We start from the raw sequence: 19628 nt of genomic DNA, 5'->3' as shown, positions 1-19628 counted from the left end.
ATCCACCACTGCTGGCGGCTCACCTCCAGCTGCACAATACTACGCTCTGTTTACATCCAACTGCCCAACACTACGCAAGCGAATATCCCAACAATGAACCCAAGCAGCCACAGACTGCACACAACGCAGTCAGCCATTTTCATACAGAGCACTACGTGGCGTTACCAACATAAAAACCTAAGCAGCCTACTTACACCATCATACAAACGGTGCACAGCGCCACAGTTAGAACTAATTTTTTTTTCCAGCGTGAATCAGTTTTGCATTAACGCATTGACATATCTGCCAAGTTTCGTTGCCATATGATAATTACAGCCTGAAATGGACGTCCGTGAGTAGCTGCACTCTAATTATAATCACCCGGTGCCAATAACAGTATTTAATTTGAGAAAAAATTCAAAAAATTACGTCCATTTCCTCATCACTGTATGGAAGTGAATCATGGAGCTTAGGAAAGATAATCTAAGCGTTTCAGATGTAGTTCTATAGATGAATGCCGAAAAATGGATCGATACGACAAGAAATGAACATCTCCCCAGAATAGGCGAGGAACGGTTGATGTGTAAAACACTGGCGACATGGAGGTATGTTATGACATTCGGGGATAACTACCGTGGTGCTGGAGGCAGCCGTAGTGCAACATTCCTTTCGTCTGTTATTCGCAGCTTCTGTGGTGAAATCCTACTCGCTGCTGTGGTCGCATCCACGCATAGGCGCATTGCGCGACTTACTGCTGCTTACGTGCAATCGGAAACATTCATTGGCGGACTCGGATTAACAGTCAGCAGTACTAGGCTAGTATATGCCCGCGAGGTTGGCCGTGCGGTCTGACGCACGGCTTTCCGGGCGGGAAGGAGCGCCGATCCTGGGCACGAAGCCGCCCGGCGGATTTGTGTCGAGGTCTGGTGAGCCGGCCAGTCCGTGGATGGTTTTCCATCTGCTCGGCAAATGCAGGCTGGTTCCCCTTATTTCGCCTCAGCTACACTATGTCGGCGATTGCTGCGCAAACAAGTTCTCCAGGTACGCCTACACCACCATTACTCTACCACGCAAAAATAGGGGTTACACTCGTCTGGTGTGAGACGTTCCCTTTGGGGTCCACCGGGGGCCGAACCGCACAATAACTCGGTTCGGTGTGGGGCGGCAGAGGGGTGAAGTGGACTGCGGTAGTCGTCGTGGGGTTGCGGACCACTGCAGCTGCGGCGGGGACGGAGCTAGTATACCTGCGACCGTAGCGGTCACGCGGTTCCAGACTGTAGCGTCTATAACAGCAGGGTCACCCCGGCCGGCGAGCAGAGAGCACGAGAAATGAATAATGGAAAACGGGCCTCGGTGTGTGTTGATTATGGAGAGGATGGAAAGAATGGGGAAAGAGGAAGCTGAAAGGAAGAGGAGCAGGCTTGTGGCTGTTACATGTTCCTGTAAAACGTCCCACTACCGTTGATGTAGTTGAACATGTCGATTCTGTGAAGAAAATGGCTCTGAGCACTATGGGACTTAACAGCTGAGGTCATCAGTCCCCTAGGACGTGACACACATCCATGCTCGAGGCAGGATTCGAACCTGCGACCGTAGCGGTCGCGCGGTTTCAGACTGAAGCGCCTAGAACCGCTCGCCACACCCGCCAGCGATTATGTGAAGAATAGAACACATTGTTCTAGTTGTTTAGACGATTTTAGTGAAATAATTAAATGCAGATGATGTCATAATACACGTTCCTCAGAATGTATATGATGCACAGAGTAATGACATTGCTGAAGTTAAGGAAACTAATGTAGAAGTACCAACCCCAACATTCAGTGGAATCGTGGAGTCTCGGTGTGGGCATTACTGGAGTAACTAACTGCTGGGACAGCAACATGGATTATGTAAGTGCAGTACTATTTGCCCCATTGGGTGGTTACGTTAATGGCAGAGAGCTTGCGCCAGACGCAGAGTGAGGTACATACACCGGTGATTTTTGCGTCGTGTGGAGTGGAACTGCGGATAATTTTGTTCTTTTAGATACTACGGGGGAATGCACAAAATGTTGATGATAGTTGCAGCTATTGTAGCATAAATGGTAGGGGGCACATAAATTTTTCAGAAGCAAGATGAACAGAGGAAAACAAAGAGGAGACGAGTTCGTAAAGTGGATGATCACGTCGACAGGGCTGAATCTGTTCTAGAAGGGGAGAGTAACATTAGCAGGAAACCTGGTTACAGTGAGGGGCCGAGTCTTCTCCGTGCAGGAGGCAGTGCAGCGTTGCTATGTAGCCAATGAGAAAAAGTAAGAAGTAGTGAAACAATCACCGTAGTTCGTTGCATTAGCATTTGCAGGGGTTACACTCGTCTAGTGTGAGACATATCAGGCATGTTAGGTTGCGAGACGAGGATATCCGAGCACAGAAGTGAACTGCACCGCGCAGTGTTAGCCATGTAAAAAGTAGGTTGATATCATCACACCAGCGGAAGTCTCTTGTTATGGATGACGTGACTAGGTACTGGGTTTTAGAGAAACAAATGTGAGCCAGAGACATGTAAATGAATCTTGAGGTAGAGGCACTTCTCGCCACTGGAGACCAGCAGCACCACTACGACGCCGAAGTTACTCTGGACAACAAGACGACTGGACACTGCCAGCAGCAGGCTAGGGTTCGAGACCAGGCTGCAGCTGCCACCAGCACTAAGTCCTTCACGGGACTTGGTGCCCCAGCTCCGAAGACCTGCCGTCTGTGGCTGCTACCACTGATGCTGAGACTCGCACCTCTGCAGAAGCCGCCGTCCGATTCCTGCCAGAGGGCAGTCAGTTGATCCCCGCGCACAGGCACCTCCACGTGCTGTCGTGGAGACGAGTGTAGAGTGAAGGATCACCAGGGCTCCACACGGCCAAGGGAAGTAACGCGCCACTGACGTGAACGGCTGTGGCACCCAAAGGTCGCCGGCCTACGTTCAGCACAGGAGGGCGCCGCCTCAGCATCCAGGGTGGACACCGCCGTTCGTGCGTGAGCCCCGCCAAGAACAACAGAGGGAGGAGTATTTGTCTCGCTGAGCCACAACACGTCACGTATTGAAGTTAAATGAAACCAGTCTTTACTGTCAACGGTGTTCCTATTGGGCCCTCCAGACAACCAGTACCACCTCACACCAGTCTCACTCTTCAACACATATATCGATTTTCTCTTAACATACTTCTATACCTCCCGCCATCTCTCCACACTCAGATGTGTTCTTGTGCATTTAATCTGATCTTGTTTTACATTAGTGGCATTTTACATTAATATCACACAAAAGTAGAACAAGAAGTACAATTCCATTGTAAGTAAGCTGGTCCGAGTGGCCGAGCGGTTCTAGGAGGTACAGTCTGGAACCGCGCGACCGCTACGGTCGCAGGTTCGAATCCTGCCTCGGGCATGGATCTGTGTGATGTCCTTAGGTTAGTTAGGTTTAAGTAGTTCTAAGTTCTAGGAGACTGATAACCTCAGATGTTAAGTGCCATAGTGCTCAGAGCCATTTGAACCATTTGAACTTTTCAGTATTCCGCTTCTAGCCAAACCTGTAATAGAAGTTAAATATATTTTCTTGTTTCATTTATAAATGATAGCCTTCACTTTTTGTACGCTGCAGTTTTCCTTCTAAAATTACTCTTGAAAAGTAATTTTGTTTTTCAAAAGTGAAAAATGTCCCAAGGTACAATATGGTCATGTATTTAGGAACAAGTATTATAACGAATTTAAAATGGTTGCGTTCGAGAAAATGTTTAAACAAAAAAAAAAATGGCTCTGAGCACTATGGGACTTAACATCTATGGTCATCAGTCCCCTAGAACTTAGAACTACTTAAACCTAACCAACCTAAGGACAGCACACAACACCCAGTCATCACGAGGCATACAAAATCCCTGACCCCATCGGGAATCAAACCCGGGAACCCGGGCGCGGTAAGCGAGAACGCTACCGCACGACCACGAGCTGCGGACAATGTTTAAACACTGATGTGATAATGTACAGGAGGAGACAAAAATAAGGAAATACTAAAAACACGTTACCATGACGAATACATAGTAGGAAACACGTGGGCATTTTAAACAACTTCCAGTCGTCTCGGAATGCATAAATAGAATCCTATTTTTCCTGCCATAAATGTTAACGAGCGGTTCTAGGCGCTTCAGTCCGGAACCGCACTGCTGCTACCGTCGCAAGTTCGAATCCTACCTCGGGCATGGATGTGTGTGATGTCCTTAGGTTAGTTAGGTTTCATTAGTTCTAAGTTCTAGGGGACTGATGACATCAGCAGTTAAGTCCCATAGTGCTCATAGCCAATTGAACCATTATAAGTACATACATTCAAATGTCCTTGTTAATCACGTGAATTGGAGAAATGTTCAATTACTAGGTAAAAAAAAGGAGACTAAAATGAGAGTTGCAGTCGACTTTTTTAAGATGTGTGCTCTTGAACTTGAGTTTGCCTGTACTTGCTTGTGTGCAGGTGTACCCCGGAGAGCAGGATCTGCGGCTGTCGTACAGGGAGTTGTCGAGGCGCGCGGCCTGTGTGGCCGAGGAGCTGCGCATGCGCGGCGTGGGCCCCGGGGACGTGGTGGCGCTCGGCTGCCGCGTCGTGCCGCAGTTCGCGCCGCTCCTCATAGGCACCCTCCTCAGGAACGCCGTGCCGGCGCCCTTCAACCCAGACCTCGACAGGGGTACGTCTTCGCTCTTCGTACTGACAACAGCATCGCCTAAGTGGAAAGTACGGCCAGACTTGTACTCTGGCGCCTCAGCCGGTTAAGCGGCTGGACGACAGGTGGCACTCTCATATGATATTCGATTTATTCGTAACGATTGATAAGCGTGTCTTACTAGAGCAGCATACCGTATTTTATAGCATAAGCTACCCGTGGTCTAGGGGTAGCGTCTTTGATTCATCATCAAAGCGTCGTCGGTCGTGGGTTCGATCCCCCCCACTGCCTAAATTTTGATAAATAATCAGCATTGGCGGCCGAAGACTTCCGGCATAAGAAGTCAGCCTGATTCTGCCAACGGCCTTGTCGAAGAGGGCGGAGGAGCGGATAAAGGTTCAGGGCGCTCTCTTGTCCTAGGGGTGGGAAATTGCCCCTAAAGGCGGAAGAATCAGCAATGATCAACGACATGAGGATGCAGAAGGTAACTGAAACCACTGCATTAAAGACACGTAACGTGTATCCGCAGGACATGTGGCCTGTAATTGAAGAAGTGTCATGATGATCTCTCCATTGGTAAAAGATTCCGGAATAATCCCCCATTCGGATCTCCGGGAGGGGACTGCCAAGGGGGAGGTTACCATGAGAAAAAGATTGAATAATCAACGAAAGGATAACGTTCTACGAGTCGGGGCATGGAATGTCAGAAGCTTGAACGTGGTAGGGAAATGCAAAGGCTCAATCTAGATATAGTAGGGGTCAGTGAAGTGAAGTGGAAGGAAGACAAGGATTTCTGGTCAGATGCGTATCGGGTAATATCAACAGCAGCAGAAAATGGTACAACAGATGTAGGATTCGTTATGAATAGGAAGGTAGGGCAGAGGGTGTGTTACTGTGAACAGTTCAGTGACCGGGTTGTTCTAATCAGAATCGACAGCAGACCAACACCGACAACGATAGTTCAGGTATACATGCCGACGTCGCAAGCTGAAGATGAACAGAAAGTGTATGAGGATATTGAAAGGGTAATGCAGTACGTAAAGGGGGACGAAAATCTAATAGTCATGGGTGACTGAAATGCAGTTGTAGGGGAAGGAGTAGAAGAAAAGGTTACAGGAGAATATGGGCTTGGGACAAGGAATGAAAGAGGAGAAAGACTAATTGAGTTCTGTAACAAGTTTCAGCTAGTAATAGCGAATACCCTGTTCAAGAATCACAAGAGGAGGAGGTATACTTGGAAAAGGCAAAGAAGTGGGATAGGGAATGACGAGATACGTTTGAAGTTCTGTAACGCTATAGATACAGCAATAAGGAATAGCGCAGTAGGCAGTACAGTTGAAGAGGAATGGACATCTCTAAAAAGGGCCATCACAGAAGTTGGGAAGGAAAACATGCAGGAAAGTCAAAACAACCTTTGGTGACATTAAAAGCAACAGTGGTAACATTAAGAGTGCAACGGGAATTCCACTATTAAATGCAGAGGAGAGAGCAGATAAGTGGAAAGAATACATTGAAAGCCTCTGTGAGGGTGAAGATTTGTCTGATGTGATAGAAGAACAAACAGGAGTCGATTTAGAAGAGATAGGGGATCCAGTATTAGAATCGGAATTTAAAAGAGCTTTGGAGGACTTACGGTCAAACAAGGCAGAAGGGATAGATAACATTCCATCAGAATTTCTAAAATCATTGGGGGAAGCGGCAACAAAACGACTATTCACATTGGTGTGTAGAATATATGAGTCTGGCGATATACTATCTGACTTTCGGAAAAGCATCATCCACACAATTCCGAAGACGGAAACAGCTGACAAGTGCGAGAATTATCGCACAATCAGCTTAACAGCCCATGCATCGAAGCTGCTTACAAGAATAATATACAGAAGAATGGAAAAGAAAATTGAGAATGCGCTAGGTGACGATCAGTTTGGCTTTAGGAAAAGTAAAGGGACGAGAGAGGCAATTCTGACGTTACGGCTAATAATGGAAGCAAGGCTAAAGAAAAATCAAGACACTTTCATAGGATTTGTCGACCTGGAAAAAGCGTTCGACAATATAAAATGGTGCAAGGTGTTCGAGATTCTGAAAAAAGTAGGGGTAAGCTATAGGGAGAGACGGGTCATATACAATATGTACAACAACCAAGAGGGAATAATAAGAGTGGACGATCAAGAACGAAGTGCTCGTATTAAGAAGGGTGTAAGACAAGGCTGTAGCCTTTCGCCCCTACTCTTCAATCTGTACATCGAGGAAGCAATGATGGAAATAAAAGAAAGGTTCAGCAGAGGAATAAAAATACAAGGTGATAGGATATCAATGATACGATTCGCTGATGACATTGCTATCCTGAGTGAAAGTGAAGAAGAATTAAATGATCTGCTGAACGGAATGAACAGTATGGTTTGAGAGTAAATCGGAGAAAGACGAAGGTAAAGAGAAGTAGTAGAAATGAGAACAGCGAGAAACTTAACATCTGGATTGATGGTCACGAAGTCAATGAAGTTAAGGAATTCTGCTACCTGGGCAGTAAAATAACCAATGACGGACGGAGCAAGGAGGACATCAAAAGCAGACTCGCTATGGCAAAAAAGGCATTTCTGGCGAAGAGAAGTCTACTAATATCAAATACCGGCCTTAATTTGAGGAAGAAATTTCTGAGGATGTAAAAAAAAAAGCTTCCTTCTTCCCTACGAGTTTTCATCGTTAAAAATCATTATATCGCCCATAATTCCGTTTCCTGGTTCGTTCTTACTGGAGCGGCCTTCAAATGACTTGACAATGGACAACAGTAGACGCAGTGATACGTGGAATAAAAACATTTCCATTGTCACAACATACCATAAATCTGAAAAGTGAACTTACAGACACAGTTCTTGGTCAATTTGTTGTAATTCATCATAGTGTCGAAATATCAAACTACACTGCAAAATTTAAATTAAATGAGTTATGCTGATACAAATGAAGGAAGACATTTTAATTCAATAAGGTATGTCGGGAGATAAAGATTAACTCATGGCTGGAAAGGCAAGCTACAAATTTTCCCGTTGGCCAAAAACGGGGAAATATCCCGAAATTGATAATGGTTCAAATGTTCAAAAGTGCGTGAAATCTTATGGGACCTAACTGCTAAGGTCATCAGTCCCTACGCTTACACACTACTTAACCTAAATTATCCTAAGGATAAACACACACAACCATGCCCGAGGGAGGACTCGAACCTCCGCCGGGACCAGCCGCCCAGTCCACGACTGCAGCGCCTTAGCCCGCACGGCTATTCCCGCGCGGCGTTGATAATGGTGTAACTGCTTATGTCAATAAACTTCGGAATGGTGGTTGTGCTGTGTCTTATGAAATGTTTCAGCTTGCGAGATAGGTGCCACGCTAACATTGACATAAAGGATTTTAAAGCAAGCATTGGTTGGGTGGTTCGTGTTATGAGACGGCAAAATCTCAGTCTACGAAGGAGAACATCTTCGTGCCAGCGTTCACCTCTAGACTACACGGATAAGATAAAAAGAGTTCCACCGTTACGTAATATGTACAAGTACGACAGCAATATGACTATTTGCTCTCCCAGGTAGGTAACGCTGACTGGACGCCAGTGTTTCCTGATATGCCACATAACACTCCCGTTCTTCCAACTGGCTCAAAAAGTGTCTTGTGAAGCCGACTCGAGCGGAGAAACTAAGAATACGACGATGTGCGAGTGGATAATCCGTATAAGAGAGAATTAGTGTCGATATTGTTAAGAGTTTCAAAAAAACTGGAATTTCTTGTGCCATTGACGGTTCCGAGTAGGACACGTGGAATAGTGAAAGTGGAGATGTGTTGTCTGAGCCTGAAAATAGTGATGATAGTAATAAAAGCAGGCCGCAGAATACTGAGAGAAAAGAAGCAATGAATCAATGCTTCTCCGCTCTTCATTGTTAGCTAATCAAACCGTGGTATGAACCCAGACCCTTTCTGCTAATTAAAAGTAAATACCGGTACGTAGGTACCACTTTTTTTCTCAAATTACCGTAAAAATAACTTTTACCTACCTAATACACATAGTTTCCCTTCGTAGAAGCATCACTCTACTACACCCGTAATTCTCTCCCTAGTGTTTACAAGAAAAATTTTCGAGTAAAAAAGAGGGAAATTATGCGTTAAAATACGGTTATATTACATCTTAATAGAACGTATGTATTACTGAAAGTTGGCGCTGTTACTCGTAGGTCTTCTTCTTCTTCAACCACTCCAGGTTTAGATCTAGAGCCTGTTCCGGCCTCACCATGTCTCCCACGGTCTTCCTACGTTTCTCTTGCCACTTGGCTTATAATTCATTGCTCGTTTGGGATGTCTTTGTGGCAGCATACGAAGTACACGGTCCCTCGAATTTTTTTTAGTGTTCCGGGTATCTCAGTTGGTAAAAACGGAACCCTTGTAGCATCACTCGGCTATCTGACTGTCTGTCTGCCTGTCCGTCCGACTATTCAAAACCCTTTTTCTCAGGAACGGTAAGGCGCAGCAACTTGAAATTTGTCACTTCTGTGGTCCTTTGGCGGTATAATATACGTAAGCTGCTAAGTCAATGCAAGCAAGAGATAAGGAAGTTTATGTGACACTTTTTGTTGGTCTCAAACTCACTCATCGAAACCTATAGGTGCTTCCCCTTGACGAAGATTTATGAAATCTAGCAAGAAGAAAGGTTTCATAGCACAAGTAAAGCGAAAAAATCATAAAATCGTTGATTCTTAATTATGTCTAACGAAAAAAATATGTATTTTGTCAATTGTTATTCGACTTCAAATTAAAACGTCCTCGAAAGTCTTGGAATCCGTGGGACCAATACCTTATCACTATCAAAGCAGATGACGGGCAAAACTCGTCGAGGTCCTCGATTGCCAAAATGGATGAAGGGAACCCTCAGTACGTCAGTCCTACTCTCACCCGGCCAACTTTTCTTCTTTGTGTTTGATTGCCTTTCTGAATTATTGGTTCAATCCCTAATTCTTCCATACTCATTTGGTTTTTGATTTCGTCTTCCCAGTGCAGCCTTTCAAAGATCTTACAAATGTAATTTCTGATGCTTTCGGTTTTCACAAATCTTTATTTTTCGGCGTCCAGCCTCCCGCCACTTATAATAAAGTAGGAACTGCCATGAGAATAAGATTTCAGTGATATGCAAAGAATCTTACCTTAAAGAAATCCTCGTACTGATTCCAAAACTCGTCTTCGATTTTACGGGACACATATATTGCTAAAGTCATAGAGAATTTAATATTGTGATTAATGTTTTAGGAATACCCTGACAGTATCTATATCCACGAAGCAAAAAACCCTTTGGGGACACGTGTATTACATTGCTCTATATAATTTTTTGCTATTTTAGACTCAATACAGATTCAATCAAAACTGTTGTTACTGATGTCGCACACCCTCTGCATAATCGCCTCCATTGCCATCGTTTGCCTTTTTCCATTTAAGCGTATGACGTAAGCTTTTTGGTTTATGAGTCCAGGACATACAGGCCCGGCCCACCGAGAAATTCCGTTACGCAAGTTATCGACTAGTCGTACTCATTTACTTCAGAATTATTGGTATTATGGATAACTAATGCACGTAATTTATGGACCTCACCCATTAGGGCCTAATTTCAGTACCATGGGTTCTTAATCGGGAGCAAATTTTACGTTGCACCGAGAAATTCCGTTACGCAAGTTATCGACTAGTCGTACTCTTTTACTTCAGAATTATTGGTATTATGGATAACTAATGCACGTAATTTATGGACCTCACCCATTAGGGCCTAATTTCAGTACCATGGGTTCTTAATCGGGAGCAAATTTTACGTTGCATGAAGTACCAACCAAGGGCAAAATTTGACCCTGTTACAATACGCTATAAATCTTGTAATATATATTTTTTAAGTGATTGTGTTTCCAATGTGAGTCAGTTTAAAAGTGCCCAGTGACATAATTAAATCCCTAATGTTTGGAAGGTGTAGGGTGTCCGCAAATGTATAATTTGTTATACTATTTTTTTCTGATAAAAGGGATAACAAGCAGCAATGGTCAAATCTTGGACAATGAAAGAGTGTATAAACTAGAAACATCAAGTCCGTACTTGAATATAAAGGCTGTCTAAAATTTCCATTCACTCTTTGAGCTAAAAACTGAATAACACATTTCTGTCGACGAACAGTTCCAAAAGCAGAAATAAAAAGACTTGCACAAATATGGATTATGATGTATTGATCCTTTCAAGAAACACTCTCTATACAGAGAGAATATTGTCATATAAAGATGAAATTTAGCCTCTGCCCACAAAAGGATTGATTCTGGATTATTCTTACACAGATGGCTACAAACACCACACCCGAAGGAATTTGTGAATAGGCCTATGAATAAACGAATGGAGATATTACATAAATGTAATAAAAAAGTAATCATAAATTTGATTCAACAAACAGCAGTTTTCTGAATGAATTACGCCAGTTACTGCATGCCAAATGAAATTTAGGCACAATGTAAATTATGAACACAGGTAGCATCAACCCAGGCCAAGGAGGCCCTTGAACATAAAAGTTGTATTTTTCACTTCCAGTTTAAAAATCTTGACCATATAAAAGTATAGCACTTTACGAGGTCAAAGACAAACAGAGAAAAGGCAGGTAAACGTAGAATATTTATTATGATTTTGTAATAAAAGAAAAATGTAGGGGCAACTGTTTCCGTGCTTGGTTAATTATCAATCGGAAATTAAGAATAAACACACAAAACGTTCATCTAGTCAGAAGGTAAGCATAAAAATAAAAAAAATTGCACTAGGACCGTCCGAAAAATGAGCAAAATCTGTGACCCGTTGGTCGCACGCTTTCTTGCCAACTCTTGCGCATCGTGTGTCAGTTGCATAGCCGTGGTAACGTCAGTGGTGCTACGAAGATGCGATTCTCGCGTCATGCATTATGCGAACAGAACAAATTAGAACTAACGTTTCAAGCGCTCAGTGTAAGTTGCGGGCCTGGGGAGCTGTGAGCGAGGAGATGGGCTACCTGTAAGGGTCAGGCTTCCTCTTAAACCTCCGCACCATAAAGGGCGTACTGAAAAAAGCCAAAGTAGTGATGGTTAGAGCACAGTTGTGATTAGTTTTGGCAAAAGTGTATATATTGCTGACAAGTACCCAGTCTCAGGCAGTTAAAACCGAATAAAAATGATTTTAAAACATTGTCATCCGTCCACGTTATATACTGGTGTCTGCCAAACTCCCCATTTGTGTGGAACTGATGTTTAATGACCTCGCCGTCGACGGACCTTAATTCCTAACTTCTTTTTTCAAAACTGGTTGCTTTGTCAGTGAGGAGTGATCCAGATCCTTATTTATGGAAAATACACTCGTTTTCCTTCCAAAAATGTCTCTAAGGACTATGGGACTTAACATCTGAGGTCATCAGTCCCCTAACTTAGAACTACTTAAACCTAACCTAAGGACATCACACACATCCATGCCCGAGGCAGGATTCGGACCTGCGACCACAGCAGCAGCTCGGTTCCGGACAGAAGCGCCTAGAACCGCTCAGCCACAACGGAAGGCCTCATTTTTCTGTGTTATTATGTCCTGATAACCAGTAACCCGAGTTACATAAATACAGACAGTTAAACTGTCACATATAGGGGAGACTGTTGTACCTTGGATATTTTAACAGGTTTTCGTTTCTAGCAGCCATGTAATAGAAGTTTAATATATTTTCTTTTTAAATGACGATATCCACCGCAATGAATTTTCACTCTGCATCGGAGTGTGCGCTCATATGAAGCTTCCTGGTTGATTAAAACAGTTTTAATGTGCCAGGAAGTTTGATGGCATTTACTTTTTGTTGCTGCAGACTTTTTCTGAAATTACGAAAATTACTCCAGAAAAGTAAGGTTTTTTTGAAACATGAAGAAATATTCCAAAACACAACATGATTTTTTATCTAGGAACAAATATTCTACTGCAATTTAACAGAGTTGCTACCTAGAAAATCTCGTCAATACTCTATTTAATAGTCTTTCTGTTACCTTGTTTAATACATACTAACAATCAGTAAGCGTTGTCAAATTAAGTAAAAATATTATCAGAAACTAGTTAAAAGTTGATATTGAAGTGTTTTTATTTTTATTTTTTTTTTTTTTTTTTAATTTGAAGTGTTTGGAAACCAACACATTTTTCATTTACGAGGCGCATAAAACTGTTAAGAGGTTAAAGAAACTCAGTTCATTTGCAAATATTAGATCTTACTCCGTTCCAAGTTAAAAATATTGTGCATAGCTAACACGTTATGCAAATAGTTTAAAAAATACGTAGAATTAATATTACATTCTAAGTAGCTTTAATATAATATACAGCACTTAAACGTGTAATACTCAAAATATTTACAAATGCTGCACAATGCACAACCTCGTGTCGTCGTCTCCCCCGCCTCCCTTACCCCCTGAATCCGGTTATGGCAGCCTAACACGAATTGCTTCATTTGAATCAAAACTCGGTACCTAGATTCAACACATCGACCAAAAAACATTATGTGTTCCTAGTACTCTATAGTCCAGGTACAACACTCTGCCTCACATATGTGCGACAATGCCTGAAACCCTTAACCGGGAGACAGTAAAACAGCGATCGACAAACTGAAAATTAGTGTATAACATAATCTTACTTCCTACGGATGGTCGCTCCTCTAGCAGCTTTCTTTCACGATACCTCATATTAGACCTTAGAATGGAGAGCTATACAACATGACTGCAACGAATGTAGCGAAGTAGTAAACAGAAATCTCACCGATGCCTTCGCAGTACACCTGTAGAGGTTTTACTGGTAATTTTCGGGCTATTTCCGTTGGATGTCTTTGTACGTTACAGGGTGAGCGTTCGTTGCTGCTTGAACAATATGATCGAGTAAACGAGATCACATATCTAATAAAAGACGCCTACTAGCCTGAAGATTAGACGAATGGCAATCGGACTGGGACACTTGAAACACTGCAGAGGGCGTATGCAACATATCCCCAAGCTTTAGAAACATGCTCAGTTCGCGTAACACTGACCAAACTCAAGGCGTGGTTCAAATACTAATTGGTCATGGCCCACATCCCAAACAATTTCTTGAATGATATCAGTTTGTCACAATGACTATTAGTGTCAGGATTTCACCAGCCTTTTGCGCTACATTGTTCATTACTAAGCTCAGAAAAGTCTTAGGGTACCTTCTAATATCTTGTCGAACATACTTTTGCCTGGCGTAGTGGAGCAATTCGACGTGATAGGGACTCAAAAAGCCGTTGGAAGTCCTCTGCACAAATATGGAGCCTTGCTGCCTCTGTAGTCGTCCATGACTGAGAAGCTGTTTCCGGTGCAGAATCTTGTGCACGAACTGATATCTCTGTTATGTCCCATAAATCTTCGATGGGATTCCTGTTGGGCGATTTGGCTGGCCAAATCATTTGTTCGATCTGACAAGAATAATCTCCAAACCAATCTCTAACAACTGTGGCTCGATGACGTGGCGCATTATCATCCATAAAAATCCCATAACTCTAGCATGCTGAGTATAGGCGGACAGCAATTCATTTCTCAGACTGTGATGCAAAAAGAGTCAGCCGGAGTTGCAAGTAAAATGGAAGTTTATTTAGTCGATGACCGGTTTCGGGTTACGCCCACTCTCAAACTAACCAATGTTCGGCAAGTAAAATGACCGTCCAATCTGTTATTTTCTTAGCAAACATTGGTTCGTTCGAGTATGGGCGTTGTCTGCAACCGATCACCGACTAAATAAACATCTGTTTTAGTTGCAGCTCTGTCTGTCTCTTTTTGAATCACATCATAAAAATTATATCGAAAGTATCCGAACATAAGCATTTACAGTCAACTATGGGCTCAACTGGATCTGAGGACCCAGTCAATTCCACTTAAAAACAGCCAACACCGGTTTGGAGCCATGACCAGCTTGCACGGTGCCTTGTTGACAACCTGGGTTCACGGCTTCATGGGGTCTGCGGTACATTCGAACCTTAACATCAACTATTACCAACTGAAATCAGATCTGATGTGACCAGTCCAAGGTTTTCCAGTCGTCTAGGGTCCCACCGATATTGTCACGAGATCGGGGGAGGCTATGCAGGCGATGACGTGCTTTTAGCAAAGGCACTTGCGTTGGTCGTCTGCTGACACAGCCTATTAATGCCAGATTTCGCCGCACTGTCCTAACGGATACGTTTCCGTAAGTGTCGCATTGGTTTCTGCGGTTATTTCACGCAATGGTGTTTGCCTGTTAGCACTGACAACACACTACGAAAACGCTGCTGCTATCGGTCATTAAGTGAAGCCGTCGGTCACTGTGTTGTTCGTGGTGAGAGATAATGCCTGAAATCTGATATTGTCGGCACACTGTTGACACTTTGGATTTCGGAATACTGAATTTACTAACGATTTTCGAAATGGAATGACCCATGCATCTAGCTGGAACTACGATTCCGCATTCATAGTCTGTAAATTCCCGCCTTGGGTGCATAATCGCTTCGGCAACTCTTTCACATGAATTACTTGAGTACAGATGACAGGTCCGTCATTGCACAGCCCTTTTATACTTTGTGTGCAATACGACCACCTTCTCCATATGTACATTTCGCTATCCCATAACTTTTCTCACGTCAGTTTATTGTTTCGGCTACATAACCCTTCTAAAGTGTAAAATGTAACCCTTTAAACAATCAATGGACTTACCTGTGTCACTATGTTTTAGGAGCCGAATGAGGTTGGCCGATGTTTAGAGTTATAGGCAAAACAGCAGGTTTTACCGAAACAGTAGCACTTAGCGTAGTCACCTTGTGGCATCCGTTCCCATTCTTCGATGAGAGCCTTTGAGAGTTCTCGGAGAGCTTTGGTGGAACAGGACGACCACGAACACGTCTGTCAATCACGTCTCATGTATACGCAATGGGGTTTAGGTCGGGACACACCGCTGCCCTTTCCGTTAGATGAGTATGTGCCAAGCAAGATCGTAAGAGATGGAAAAGAGCCACCGTGGTACAACAACCGAGATAGAAAACTGCTACGGAAGCAAAGGGAACTTCACAGCAAACATAAACATAGCCAAAGCCTTGCAGACAAACAAAAATTACGCGAAGTGGAATGTAGTGTGAGGAGGGCTATGCGAGAGGCGTTCAATGAATTCGAAAGTAAAGTTCTGTGTACTGACTTGGCAGAAAATCCTAAGAAATTTTGGTCTTATGTGAAAGCGGTAGGTGGATCAAAACAAAATGTCCAGACACTCTGTGACCAAAATGGTACTGAAACAGAGGATGACAGATTAAAGGCCGAAATACTAAATGTCTTTTTTCCAAAGCTGTTCCACAGAGGAAGACTGCACTGTAGTTCCTTCTCTAGATTGTCGCACAGATGACAAAATGCTAGATATCGAAATAGACGACAGAGGGATAGAGATACAATTAAAATCGCTCAAAAGAGGAAAGGCCTCTGGACCTGATGGGATACCAGTTCGATTTTACACAGAGTACGCGAAGGAACTTGCCCCCCTTCTTGCACCTGTGTACTGTAGGTCTCTAGAAGAGCGTAGCGTTCCAAAGGATTGGAAAAGGGTACAGGTCATCCCCGTTTTCAAGAAGGGACGTCGAACAGATGTGCAGAACTATAGACCTATATCTCTAACGTCGATCAGTTGTAGAATTTTGGAACACGTATTATTTTCGAGTATAATGACTTTTCTGGAGAATAGAAATCTACTCTGTAGGAATCAGCATGGGTTTCGAAAAAGACGGTCATGTGAAACCCAGATCGCTCTATTCGTCCACGAGACTCAGAGGGCCATAGACACGGGTTCACAGGTAGATGCCGTGTTTCTTGACTTCTTCAGGACGCTCGATACAGTTCCCCACAGTCGTTTAATGAACAAAGTAAGAGCATATGGACTATCAGACCAATTGTGTGATTGGATTGAGGAGTTCCTCGATAACAGAACGCAGCATGTCATTCTCAGTGGAGAGAAGTCTACTGAACTAAGAGTGATTTCAGGTGTGCCGCAGGGTAGTGTCATAGGACCGTTGTTATTCACAATATACATAAAGGACCTGGTGGATGACGTCGGAAGTTCACTGGGGCTGTTTGCAGATGATGCTGTGGTGTATCGAGAGGTTGTAACAATGGAAAATTGTACTGAAATGCAGGAGGATCTGCAGCGGATTGACGCATGGTGCAGGGAATGGCAATTGAATCCCAATGTAGACAAGTGTAACGTGCTGCGAATACATAGAAAGATAGATCCTTTATCATTTAGCTACAAAATAGCAGGTGAGCAACTGGAAGCAGTTAATTCATAAATTATCTGGGAGTACGCATTAGGAGTGATTTAAAATCGAATGATCATATAAAGTTGATCGTCGGTAAAGCAGATGCCAAACTGAGATTCATTGGAAGAATCCTAAGGAAATGCAATCCGAAAACAAAGGAAGTAGGTTACAGTACGCTTGTTCGCCCACTGCTTGAATACTGCTCAGCAGTGTGGGATCCGTACCAGATAGGGTTGATAGAAGGGATAGAGAAGATCCAACGGAGAGCAGCGCGCTTCGTTACAGGATCATTTAGTAATCGCGAAAGCGTTACGGAGATGATAGATAAACTACAGTGGAAGACTCTGCAGGAGAGACGCTCAGTAGCTCGGTACGGGCTTTTGTTAAAGTTTCGAGAACATACCTTCACCGAAGAGTCGAGCAGTATATTGCTCCCTCCTACGTCTATCTCGCGAAGAGACCATGAGGATAAAATCGGAGAGATCAGAGCCCACTCAGAAGCATACCGACAATCCTTCTTTCCACGAACAATACTAGACTGGAATAGAAGGGAGAACCGATAGAGGTACTCAGGGTACCCTCCGCCACACACCGTCAGGTGGCTTGCGGAGTATGGATGTAGATGTAGATGTAGATTTCAATTTCCAAATACGCCCACCACATGGGCTCTGGCAAAATCGTGCATGAGAACGAGTTCAGGACGACCATCGTATGCAACAGCCACCAGATGGTCCAACAGGATATGTTCGATGTACTATCTGGCGGTGAGGCGGCCATGAACAACGACGAGATCCGTACGGCTGTCAACACTGATGTCTCCTCATACCATCACTGAATCTTGGCGGAATCTGCGCTTTCCTGGATAGCATTCTGCAGGTACCGCTCACCATGACGTCTCCACACACTAACACGGCCTTGTCCCAGAGAAAATGTGGACTACTCTGTGGATAACATGTTTCGCCAGTGACGAAGTTTCCAGTTGATATCGGAATAGCAGAAGAGAAGGCGAGCTGCGAGATCTTCTAGTGTCAAGTAAACGAACGGGACGTCTGGGTCATAAGGTCGCTTTTCGTAACCTGTTCCTTACAGTCTGATTGGACACAGCGACTCCAGTGGTCCTTCTGTGATCGTCTGCAGTGCTCTGACGATAGCTGTACGACGTCTCAACGCAGCGATTGACAGATATCGGTGTCCCCTTGGGCTGTAATGTGTCACTGATCTTGTCCAGCTCGCATTATGTACTGACGTGTGTCCCTATTGCGTGTCCACAACCTATGAATGACAGATGGAGTGATACTCGCATTTGCTGCAACACGACGGAAAGTCCATCTTTTTTGGATCAAACAGGTTGACAATGAAACTTTCACTGCAGTTAGATGTCGTATTTCACGTGCTTGGTTGAAAACATTATCCACAAATAACAACGGCCAGCTGTGTACCTCATTAGAGAACACTGGGACTCCAGTACTCACTTCCTTCTCAGCGGTCACGTCATACTGTAACGCGTAACACAGCCGATAGATGGCCAATTACTTTAGTTGTGGCATACATTGAAGCCGAAGGTCCGAAGCTATTCAATAATAGCCCGGCTACCGCCTGGATCCCAACAGGTTTAATTTACAGGACGTTGACACACATGTTCCCCTAAATCTTTTAAGGAGTATAGAAGAAAATTGTGTGGAATAGGACACAGCATCTACTGCTCTATAGACATCGCAGAAAATTTCATTCTGTCACCTGTAAGAATCGTACGAAAAATAGTGCTACCACTCTTATGCTGACTAAATAAGTGCAACATGTGGAAAACAATTCTCACTAGATTCTCTTACTGAAGGCAAATGATCACAGTTGGGTAGTCACTGCTGAATAATATTTAAGTCCATGACCAGGTGACTTTGTGAAAAGAAACGCTGTATAATTATTTACTTTCATTTTAATGATGGGAACGTGTGTGAATGAATATAAGAAGATTTGTTAACACGGTTGATTATTGCAACGCAAAGATAAATTCATTTACATGAAGGTCGTAGTTAAAGTTACATAAACCACGTGGGATCTGTATCATAGCTTGAAACAGACTTCGCTCAGGAAAGATTCGTGAAACCAATGAAAATGCAGGGTATCATTAAATGTATGAATAACAGCTTTACACAGTTCACTGAGGAAACAATTGCCTAGCAATGATAAGACAAATTCTGGCCAATACTAATCGAAACTGGTTGTCCCACAATGTCATTCATAATTTCTCAGTACAGACGTGAATAGCTTGCATCAATACGGCACACCAAACAACCTCACATCTCTTCATTTGTACACAGGGAAATGCAGGTCGCAATTCTTGATATATATTTTCACATACAAACCCTGGTTGTAATCACCAACCAATCTCTTTCTCACTAGATATATCTGTGAGGAGGCGCGGTTCCTCCTTACAAGCAACATACTATACGACCACAGAACAGGACAGACAGTGCTACCAGCACTGGTCTCCTCGAATTCCTATTGGCCGACCAACCGCTCATCTGAAGAAAGGCATTAAGGCAAACCATCACGGCTGATCCAGGATTGACTACAGCAACGATATCGATTAGTGGGCACAGACTGTCGTAGCAAAACTGCTTGCGAGTTAGCAGACGCATAAAACATGAAAAATCG

The 19628-nt window shown here is 43.5% G+C and overlaps 1 protein-coding gene across 1 annotated transcript in view; it reads left to right on the top strand.

Moving 5' to 3' along the window:
• LOC124775655 (luciferin 4-monooxygenase-like) overlaps positions 1 to 19628 on the top strand; it is a 102950-nt gene that overhangs the window by 15481 nt on the left and 67841 nt on the right. Inside the window, exon 2 of the mRNA XM_047250483.1 lies at positions 4468 to 4678. Coding sequence (XP_047106439.1) covers positions 4468 to 4678 — 211 coding nt within the window. The remainder of the gene's footprint in view (positions 1 to 4467; positions 4679 to 19628) is intronic.

The sequence above is a fragment of the Schistocerca piceifrons genome, chromosome 2, assembly GCF_021461385.2.
Source record: "Schistocerca piceifrons isolate TAMUIC-IGC-003096 chromosome 2, iqSchPice1.1, whole genome shotgun sequence".
Classification (NCBI taxonomy): Eukaryota; Metazoa; Arthropoda; class Insecta; order Orthoptera; family Acrididae; genus Schistocerca; species Schistocerca piceifrons.
This window is presented reverse-complemented; position numbering and strand designations above follow the sequence as displayed.